We start from the raw sequence: 10469 nt of genomic DNA on the forward strand, positions 1-10469 counted from the left end.
AGGCGCCGGGGCTGCGGTTCCCAGCCCCAGCTCTGGGTTGGGGGCGGCCGCGAAGTCAGGCGAGCAGAGACCCAGACACAAAACCTCGCCGGTCCCGCGCCGGGGCTGCGGGGGCCTAAATCTGCCGCGCGCCCCGGCGAAGCGGCGGGGCCGGCGCGCTCCGAGCAGACCGCGAGCGGGCTATTTCGGCAGCTCCGGGCTCTCGGCGCGTTTGCAGTCTTTCTGGAGCCCAGGAGCCGCGGAGCAGAGACAAACTACCGGGTTTCCCCCCCTCCCCACCCGCTCCGCCCGCCGCCGCCTCCTCCAGCGCCCCCAGCGCGCCCCCCTCTCACACTCAGACACACACACACACACACACACACCCGCCACCCCGGGCGCGCCGGCGTTGCCTGCGAGCGGCGGCGTGCAGGACTTGAAGTGGGTGTTCTTCCCCACTCCCCACCCCCGAAGCGTCGCCCCCACCCCCCGCCCCTCCGCCTTCCCCCTCCCTCTCCCTCCTTCGCAAATAAGAACTCGGCGATTCCCCTCCTGTCGCTTTGATTTCGGGCACCTCCAACAGATAATTGGGAAGGGTTTCCAGAAGGTGGGAAATGTCACCTGATTCACACTGAACTTTTAAAAGCTCCCCACCCCCAAGGAGCCGCGCACACCCTTGCTCGCGGCCGCCCTCCCACTGCCCCACACACTGGGAGACCGCCCACCGCAAACCGCGGAGACCCCCGTCTAGATTTAAAGCGCGGCTGCGCCCGGCTTCTGACGTCCATTGAATCGCGCGGGCGGCCGGCGGCGAGCGCGGGGCTGCGCCGGGATCGCTGCGCCCTCCGCCGCTCGCCTTTGCGACGCGCGCCGCTCGTCCGAGCCACCCGCCGCCGCGCCCGCTCCCCGCGCCGCCGCGCTCCTCGCCCCGCGTCTGCCCCCAGGATGGCCGGTCCCAGGCACCAGCCCGGCGGGCTTTGCCTCCTGCTGCTGCTGCTCTGCCAGTTCATGGAGGACCGCAGCGCCCAGGGTAAGCGAGGGGGGATGCGCGGGGAGGCTCGGCTGCGGGCAGGGGTTTGTACTTTTCTGTCGTCTGCACGGAGTCTGGTCTAAGCAACGCCGCTCTCGGAAGATGTTGGACCAACTTAGCGACTCCAGGATGGAGCGGAGTGGGAAAACTGAAGGCAGTGACACTTCAGGACGGCCAGCCGAGTTAGAAGCGCGGTTATCCTTTAAAAGGAAAGGGAGTAAGCTCGAATCTCTCTCAGTAGTTAGGTTAGATGCTCCAAGTTCTGGACATAATGAGTGTAGATGTTATCTCCCCTGTTTTGGCTCTGAAGAAGGGGACAAGCATCAGTAGCCAGGAGATTTAAGTCGATCCATTTACAATCTAACCTCTTTCCCTCCTGCATCTTTTGGATACTTTAAAAAATGACTGGGGGATGGGGGGGAGATACTGAAATTTCTTTGGTGGCTGGGGGACGTGGTTTCAGCAACTTTGCCCAAACTTGGAGATGTGGGTGCTGAAAATTTTAGAGGGAAGGGTAGCTTTCTGCCTAGTGGATGCTTCTTCCAACCCCCTCCCCCCAACCCCGCAAAAAAAAAAAAAAAAAAAAAAATTTACCCCGGAGTGTTTTGAGTAGTTTACAATTTTTTTTTTCTGTGTCTCATTCCTCCGACTAACTTTATGTAGAACAGCGAGGAGCTCACAACTTATTTAAATTCTGGGATGCATTAAGAGCAAATTTCTAAAGTTTGGGGGTTTTTTAATTAAATTTATTTCAATTAGTCTTTGGGCACAATCTTTTAAAATAATGATAATAGCAGCTTGCGGTCCAATTATTGTTCAGATTATATAGATGATTCATAAGGAGTCTTCCTGACTAAAATCTTAACATGAAAATGGAAAGGAAGGAGGGAAAATTACTTGCAAAGATTTCTCAGTAGGTATGAGATAGGTGTATGTATGTTACTGTGAAATAGTAGGAAGCCAACCCCCTTTCTTTTTTCCCTACACTTTCCTGGAGACAGACCTGTAACTTTGCTTGCTTTAGCGTTAACGTTTTGAGTGTGTTGTAAACTGCCCCCCTGGGCACTGCCCCCTCGTCGTCGGCACCGCACTACTCTGGAGTTACCCGCCTTTCGGGGCGAGGCGCTGCCTGGGTGCCGCGGACGTGGGCGCCGGGGAAAGCAGCCCTCGGAGATTTCGAAAGATCGCGGTGGCCGCGGGCGTCCTCTGGGTCTGGCGGATTGCAAAACGGGCCGGGCGGGCTGGCGGGCGGGCGGGCTGCGCCTCGAGGCCGCACGGGGCAGCTCCGGGCAGGGCCCAGTTGCTTTTTTTGCTTTCATTTTTCTCAAGTGCCTTTTGCTTGATCTGTTCCTGTTGTGTGTGTGTCTGTGTCGGTCTCTCTTTCTCTTCCTTTCTCCCTCGCTCTCAAGTTCTCCCACTTTCTTAACCCCTGTCACAAATAATACCCGTACCGCCTACGTGAAACCGACTTGTAAAAACATCCGTCGCATCCTGTTTTTGTCAGGTTCTTTAATCTGCTCTTCGAGTCGCTGCAGGTTATGAAATGGGACGAATAAAAGTAAACAGTCTAGTAAAAGTCAATGCAAGCTGCACGTGTTGTGTCTGGGTCACTGGTAACTGACATTGATATGGCTGGGGCGCTCTGGCTTCACGTTCTCGCCTTGCTTCCCCCTCACCCACCTCCCACCTCTTCAGCCGGCTTTCCCTCCCCTCACTTCCCCCACGTCTTCACTCCCTTCCATTTATTTTCTCTTTTCTCTCCCGTCTCCCTCTACTCCTCCACACTCACTCCCTCCCCATCCCCGCTGGGTCTCCTTCCCTCGCTAGCTCACCGCCTCCCTCCCCCTTACTCTGCCTCTCTCTCACCCACCTCCCACCACCCCTGTCTCCTCGCAGCTGGGAATTGCTGGCTCCGCCAAGCAAAGAACGGCCGCTGCCAGGTCCTATACAAGACAGAACTGAGCAAGGAGGAGTGCTGCAGCACGGGCCGCCTCAGCACCTCCTGGACGGAAGAGGATGTAAATGACAACACGCTCTTCAAGTGGATGATTTTCAATGGGGGTGCCCCCAACTGCATCCCCTGTAAAGGTAGGACTCTTCCTTCCCAGTGTGCAGGCCCTCAGTAGAGGGCGTCTTATCCTCATCTTCTCCACTGCCCAGCTGGGGTTAGGGACTAGAAGAGTTTTGTTCCTGGGTTGCCTTTATCTTCCCCCAGCCCCTGGAAGCCTTTCTGAATCTCGCCTGTTACACACTACAGGCAAAACACCGTTGCCCAGACATTCCTGGACGTACTAGCCAAGTGTGGTGGTGATGCCAGCACACTCTCCCTATTTGAGAAAGATTTGGGAATAGGATGCAAACCACTGTCCCCCAGGCCTCCACCCCCTCCTCAACTTCTAGGAGAGAGCTGGACCCCTCCTGTTCGAACTCTCGGCCACAGGATGGTACAAGGCCTTCCCACCCCTCCTTGCTGCCCTGCATACTGCCTGGCCCTGGTTTTGATCCATGCCTCTTTCCACCTCGTAGAGACCTGCGAGAACGTGGACTGCGGCCCGGGGAAAAAATGCCGAATGAACAAAAAGAACAAACCCCGTTGCGTCTGTGCCCCAGATTGTTCCAACATCACCTGGAAAGGCCCGGTGTGTGGGCTGGACGGGAAAACCTACCGCAACGAGTGTGCGCTCCTCAAGGCCAGATGTAAAGAGCAGCCGGAACTGGAAGTCCAGTACCAGGGCAAATGTAAAAGTAGGTCCTCTCTGGCTCCCCTCCTCCAACTTTCCAGCTGAGGCTGACCCACTGGAAGACTCCTGGGGGACGGTATAGTCCCCACTAAGAGCCGAACAGTAATGATGATGCAAAATAAAGTAACCCTTTTTTATATTCCAAAGACTTCTTAAGAACACTGAGAGGATCGACCTAGAGTCATAGATTTTCTCTTGAAAACCACAAGGTTCCCAAAGTGCTTTTTGAAAAGCTGGGTGCTTCCCTTTTATGATTTCCTTGACGATACCAAATGCTCACTGCCTAAGGGCCAGGAAGAACCTGTCATTGATGTATGTTTCCCTCTTTATTTCAGAGACATGTCGGGATGTTTTCTGTCCAGGCAGCTCCACGTGCGTGGTAGACCAGACTAATAATGCCTACTGTGTGACATGTAACCGGATTTGCCCAGAGCCCACCTCCTCTGAACAGTATCTCTGTGGGAACGATGGAGTGACCTACTCCAGTGCCTGTCACCTGAGAAAGGCTACCTGTCTCCTGGGCAGATCGATTGGATTAGCCTATGAGGGAAAGTGTATCAGTAGGTATCCTGGATTAAGGAAGAAAAAATGGAAATAGGATCAGAAAGGCTAGTTGTAGTGTTAAAACTATGGAGTTAATCAATAAATAAGCCCAAAGCCTCTCCATAATGCATAGTTTCACCAGAGAGAGAAATACTGTCCAGTTTGGGTAAACTGTTGTAATCATGGCATTCCTCAGGGAAGCAGTTATCTTCCAGAAGCACTGGCATATATGTTGAAAGGCCAGCAAGAAATAGGAAACAATTTTCTATCTTAGAAAACTTAGAACTCACTTAATTTTACACATATTTTAGGTGCTAGACTTGCTGGAAGCAAGAAATAATTGCTTAACAGTTCCTAAAATCTGTTACCAGATTCTAATAACTGATGGAATTCTTTATTTTTCAAAAGATTCCACTTGTGGGAAATAATAAAATATATATTTAATTTCAGAATACTGTGATAACCTGTTCCCCAAAAATACCATTTTCATGTACTAATGTGGTACATAGGAAACGTGTGCATTCAAGTTTCAATTTTATGGTCAAGCATTTTTGCATAATATCTCCATGATCCTATTAGTGAGTTTATATTTATTGACAGAGGGCTAAAGAAAGGAAAAAATGGGGAAAAGGGGAAATCCATTTACTCATCACAGGCGTATTATATATATCCTAGAAGCAAAGTCCTGTGAAGATATCCAGTGCACCGGTGGAAAAAAGTGTTTATGGGATTTCAAGGTTGGCAGAGGCCGGTGTTCCCTCTGCGATGAGCTGTGCCCTGAGAGTAAGTCTGAGGAGCCTGTGTGTGCCAGCGACAATGCCACTTATGCCAGCGAGTGTGCCATGAAGGAAGCTGCCTGCTCCTCAGGTGTGCTGCTGGAAGTAAAACACTCCGGATCTTGCAACTGTAAGTGCAATTTTAACCTTGCTGCAATTTGAGGCTTTCCCAGGCAAGCCCTAGGGAACGGAGACATAAAAAGCACGAAAACCTTCCAATAGAAGCCCATTTCTGTTTAAATTAGGTAACTGCTAAATTTCACTAGGAATTCAGTGGTCCACAGAAAAATTCCCTGGAATGTTCCCTGGCTTTAGAACTTGTCCAATGATCATCAACGGGCTTGCCTCTAAAAACTTACTTCTAGTCATTTGCCCCTAATTCTTTTGCTTTAGTAATGTGCTTTGCCGTTTGCTTTATTAACACTTGAATCTAAACTAACTGCTTCAAAGTTTTTTTTTTTTCTTTTTCAAAGACAGCTTTATATGATCACACATGGGCTGCTGCTTTTTGCAGTTGCCTCTACTAACTCTGAATTAAGGACCCAAAGCAGTTATACCTAGAACACAAGAGCGCTTTTTATCTAATTTCAGGAATCTGCCCGTAAAACCTGAGCCATTGATTCTTCAGAACTTTCTGCAGTTTTTGACTTCATAGATTATGTTTAAAACAAAAATTTTTTTAAACTTATTGCATAACAGCAGATGCCAAAACCAAAGCATCTCACTTCAAGTCACATAAAAATGCAACGCTGTAATATGGCTGTATCAGAGGGCTTTGAAAACATACACTGAGCTGCTTCTGCGCTGTTGTTGTCCGTATTTAAACAACAGCTCCCCTGTATTCCCCCATCTAGCCATTTCGGAAGATACCGAGGAAGAAGAGGAAGATGAAGACCAGGACTACAGCTTTCCTATATCTTCCATTCTAGAGTGGTAAACCCTCCACCAATGTTCAGTGTTGACATAGCCTTTGGCAAAAAAAAAAAAGAAAGAAAGAAAAAAAAAGAAAGAAAAAAAATGGGGGGGAAAGAAAAAAGAAAAAAATATATTGTCCATACTGTAAATAAGTGTATGCTTATTTATTTGGGGGGAAAACTATACATAAAGGACTTTGTCCTAGAGCTCTCTCCCAGGCCACCTTGTTACTCATTGGACATGGAGAGGCAGTCATTGTGAGGTCTACTGGATGAGGCCCATAGTTGAGACTTGTAGACATTTATTTATACTGTGTCATGTTTTATAATTTATACATAAAATGTCTGGTTGACTGTACACCTTGTTTTTGAAGAAATTTATTCGTGAAAGGAAGAGCAGTTGTTATTTATTGTGAGGTCTCTTGCTTGTAAAGTAAAAGCTTTTTTTTTTTCCTTGTAAACCATTTAAGTCCATTCCTTACTATTCACTCACTCATCTGTCTCCCCTCATCTCACCGTTGTTAGAATCTTTTCCACTTTAACAAACTTGCATGTCAGTTTCTGTCATGTTTATTTATTGGATTTTCTGCTGCCTGTTCTGTACATACATGATCCCTCGGGTTTTGTTTACAAGGAATCTTGACTGACCAAAAGGCGTTATAACTGACTCAAATAGAAGGTACAGAGGATACATCTTTGAGGAAACTCCTAGTTCAGTTCTCTTGTCAGAATTTGTGAGAGAAAGGGTGATAGTAATGTTACAATTTTCATAATATACTTTTAAGATGTTACAAATCCAAAGGAATTGAGTGATATGGGTATCTGGAGATTGAAGGAAGGGAATGCTATACATTCAACCTTTTGTTAGGTGTTTCCTTTAAGCTAGTCTGCTGTACCTCTTCAATAAGTTCTCTTTCAAACAATGTGTCACTAAAAGTTATATCAAAGCTTTATCAGTTCAAGTTTCTTGCTTTTCATAATACTTTTTTCTGATGCAATTTTATATTTTCAAACATGGCAAGTTAAATATAAATTCATTTAAATATATAGTTTTGTACTTTTCTACCATGTAAATGTGCAATGTATATAAAAGTTATAATGTGTATTTGTAAATAAATGATGAGTGAAAAAATAAAAAAATTTTAAAAAGCCAATGGTCTCACTTGATGATGTGGAAGTTGTTTGGGCTTTTGAGTTAAAGTGTTTATGATACATTTGCTGAAAAATTCAGTGAGCCAGGACAATAGAAGCTCCAAAGTCAGGTAAATTACAAATCACTTCAGTGGAGTCTGAAAATAAAAGGATCTGAGGTCCAGCCACCCCTTTGCAGGACCTTTGCGTACCTAAAAACACCATCATCTTAGTTCTTTTGTAAGCACCTCTCCATAGCCAGGGGAACCCTTATCTTCCTCCATGAAAATAAAATGGATCTTTGATCTTTAAAAAACAAAGCACACCAAAGGAAAAGTGAATACAGACCAATACTTGACAAGCAAACACATTCTAGAAATCAGAATATCAACTGCAGAAATAAGCATTACAGGGTTGGAATTCTAGGGGCAGACTGGATTTCCACAATGACTTCCATGGTTCATAGGGATTATGTAATGACACTAGAGAATGTGTGTCAATATTTTGCAGGTTATATTAGAGCCAAGTCACACTATTAGAGCCTAGTCTCTGTAATACATAGTAATGCAGAACTAGAGAATGCAAATGTTCAATTCATTGAGTGCTAATTCATAGCCTAAGTATATTAAAAATATCAAGGGAATGTCAATATGCAAAGAAGTGAGGACTGGGTATGTGGGAGAAAAGAGAAAATAACAGTCAATATTGCCAACGTTGCTCAGCCATTAGATACAATCTTTCAAAAACCATGACCCAAGATCTTTTTAAAATTTTGTCCCTTTTCTGAAAACCCTCTCTAATACAACTATTAAAAATGACTGTAGGGGACTCTTGGCTCTCAACTGTGGTCAACAAATTTGGTGGAGGCAGAGGGGTCTCTTGGGAAGGGAGTTTAAATAATGACTGGGTATCCATAGATTCGTTAGCCTTCAGCCCAAGCTTCCCCGAGAAAGGTGAAAGGGAGTTGCAGAAGACAAACAGACTGCCACGAACCCTGGGGAAGACAAGGGTCATAACTCCTCCAGTGCCCAGAAGCTACTGGTGTGCCACTAGGGATGGGCTCTTGGGAAATGAAAGAGCCGGCAGATAGAGTTTCACAGCCCTTCCTGGAGGTGATTTGTGACTTTGTCCTGGGATGCTACATTTTAAAGCTGCCATTGACGACCAGAGTAAAAACGTCAGATTTAACAGGGACCCATGGGTGTCTTAGCAAGAGGGAGTGATAAAATCAACAGCTTGCCTTTTAAACAACATCCTGATTATTTATTTAAAAATTTTTATTTAATATTTGTCAACATCAATCATTCCTCTTACATACTAGACAGTACCTCATTTTCCTTCTTGGAGTTCCCTACTTTTCCAATAATTCTGTGTTCAATTAATTAGAACCAAAAAATAGTAGTCTCTCCTAAAATTAAAATTAGATCATCATTAGGCTATTGTTAGAAGTTCAACTACGATTCAAAAAGTCTTTAAAAAAAAGTCTAATTCACTTGGGCATACAATTTAATAGAAACAATGTAATAGAAACAATTGCTAGGAGCTAGAATATTACATCCTAATCATCAGAAATTATAAGATATCAAGTAGTAATGAATAAAATCTATCAGAAGTCTAATTTTCATGAGTAGTCCATCTAAATTAAGATTTTTACATACTGTATGGGTATGGCTTCTAGACTATAGGAAAAATAAATCTAGCATAATTGGAATTATTCTCAAATGTGACAGCTAAAGGCAGTAAGTGGCCTTAGACTGCATCCTGTACCCAAGAAGGAAAATGTTATAAATAACATTAATAAACCAATTGACAAATTAGAATACTGTCCATAGATTAAAGTATTGAATCAATGTTAAATTTACCGAAATTTATTACTGTAAGGTGGTCACAAAAGAGATTACCCTTGTACTTAGGAAATGCACACTAAGGTATTACAGGGAGAAGCCCCAAAAATATGTAACTCACCCTTAAAGGATTTAGGAAAAATATATAACATTACCACTTTTTTCCCCAAACGTATTCTGAGAAAGCACACAAATGATGAAAGGATTAGAGTAAAATGTTAACAATAAGTGAATTTGAGTAAAAGGATATATGTTTTTTTTTTAAGATTTTATTTATTTATTTGATAGAGATTACAAGTAGTCAGAGAAGCAGGCAGGGAGAGAAGAGGAAGCAGGCTCCCCACTGAGCAGAGAGCCCAATGCGGGGCTCAATCCCGAAACCCTGAGACCATGACCTGAGCCGAAAGCAGAAGCTTTAACTCACTGAGCCACCCAGGCGCCCCTGCATGGGTATTTTTTTTTTTTTAAGATTTTATTTATTTATTTGAAAGAGAGAAATTACAAGTAGATGGAGAGGCAGGCAGAGAGAGAGAGAGGGAAGCAGGCTTCCCGCTGAGCAGAGAGCCCGATGCGGGACTCGATCCCAGGACCCCGAGATCACGACCCGAGCTGCAGGCAGCGGCTCAACCCACTGAGCCACCCAGGCGCCCTGCATGGGTATTTTTAATGCTGCCTTTATTTTTGCAACTTGTCTGTAAGTTTGAAATTATATCCAAGTAAGTTTAAAAATCTGAAACGTCCTTATCAAGGAGAGGTACACAGTAGACTGCTTCTCCCATTCTCTAGGAAAGCAACTGAAATAACAGAGTCGTTTAAAAAATCATTTGTATAACCATAAGTCTCTGGAAAATAATTCCAATGACTTTACCAAGGCTACTTAAAGAATCAAAGTTGGCACTGAACGAGTTCATGACACCTAAACCACATCCAAACTGAGACACAGCCTTTTCTTTTCTATAATCATCTTAAAATTTGGAGTGGTTAGTAATATTACTAAAACTGTAAATGCACCCAAAGCCCTGATTTTCTCCACTGGTTGTTAGATACTATTTGGACAAGTAATTTAATTTCTCTGTGCCTCAGTTTCCCCATGTATATGGTCAGGATCATGAAATTGTCTCCCTCATAACAATTCTGTGAGGCTTAAATGAGATAAGATGTGTAAAATGCTTAGATGGGTGCCTGGAACATAAAAGAAAAAGTCTGTAAATGAGTGTCCTCTAAGATTATAATAATTGTTATTAATTAAGGAAAAACAAGGGTGGAATTGTGGCTCATCAACAAAACAAAATGCCAGTGAATAAGGAATGGCATCAATCAAGACCAGACGCACAACTGTGAACAGTTTCTAAATGAAGGTAAATATAATTTTAAAGTATTTCAGCCATGTTAATATTTAACAAAATTCACAACATTGTAGGTGCTATACCGAGAGCACACAATTCAAAATAATATGTTTAAATATATTATTTCCTGTGAAAAAAAATTTTAGATTATTTATTTATGTATTTATT

General features: G+C 44.4%; 1 protein-coding gene across 3 annotated transcripts; it reads left to right on the forward strand.

Annotated features, from left to right (window-relative positions):
- Window positions 1-520: 520 nt before the first annotated feature.
- Window positions 521-7134, forward strand: FST (follistatin). 3 transcript variants are annotated; one of them, XM_059173957.1, is made up of 6 exons: window positions 521-1006; window positions 2903-3094; window positions 3533-3751; window positions 4083-4307; window positions 4969-5196; window positions 5921-7134. In XM_059173957.1, the coding sequence occupies exons 1-6, from the start codon at window positions 922-924 to the stop codon at window positions 6001-6003; spliced, it is 1032 nt and encodes a 343-aa protein (XP_059029940.1). In that variant the 5' UTR covers window positions 521-921; the 3' UTR covers window positions 6004-7134. The 3 variants fall into 3 exon arrangements, with proteins under 3 accessions (XP_059029940.1, XP_059029941.1, XP_059029939.1); XM_059173958.1 differs by lacking the exon at window positions 5921-7134 and adding an exon at window positions 5658-5913 and having other exon boundaries at window positions 4966-5196; XM_059173956.1 differs by having other exon boundaries at window positions 524-1006; window positions 4966-5196.
- The last annotated feature ends 3335 nt before the right edge of the window (window positions 7135-10469 follow it).

This window comes from Mustela lutreola, chromosome 5 (assembly GCF_030435805.1).
Source record: "Mustela lutreola isolate mMusLut2 chromosome 5, mMusLut2.pri, whole genome shotgun sequence".
Classification (NCBI taxonomy): Eukaryota; Metazoa; Chordata; class Mammalia; order Carnivora; family Mustelidae; genus Mustela; species Mustela lutreola.

Excerpts from the sequence above, each read along its gene's own strand:
- FST (XM_059173956.1), top strand. The coding sequence starts at position 922 with ATGGCCGGTCCCAGGCACCAGCCCGGCGGGCTTTGCCTCCTGCTGCTG. Across the intron at positions 1,007-2,902 it reads GGAGGACCGCAGCGCCCAGG|CTGGGAATTGCTGGCTCCGC; the intron begins GTAAGCGAGGGG and ends GTCTCCTCGCAG. Across the intron at positions 5,197-5,920 it reads ACACTCCGGATCTTGCAACT|CCATTTCGGAAGATACCGAG; the intron begins GTAAGTGCAATT and ends TCCCCCATCTAG.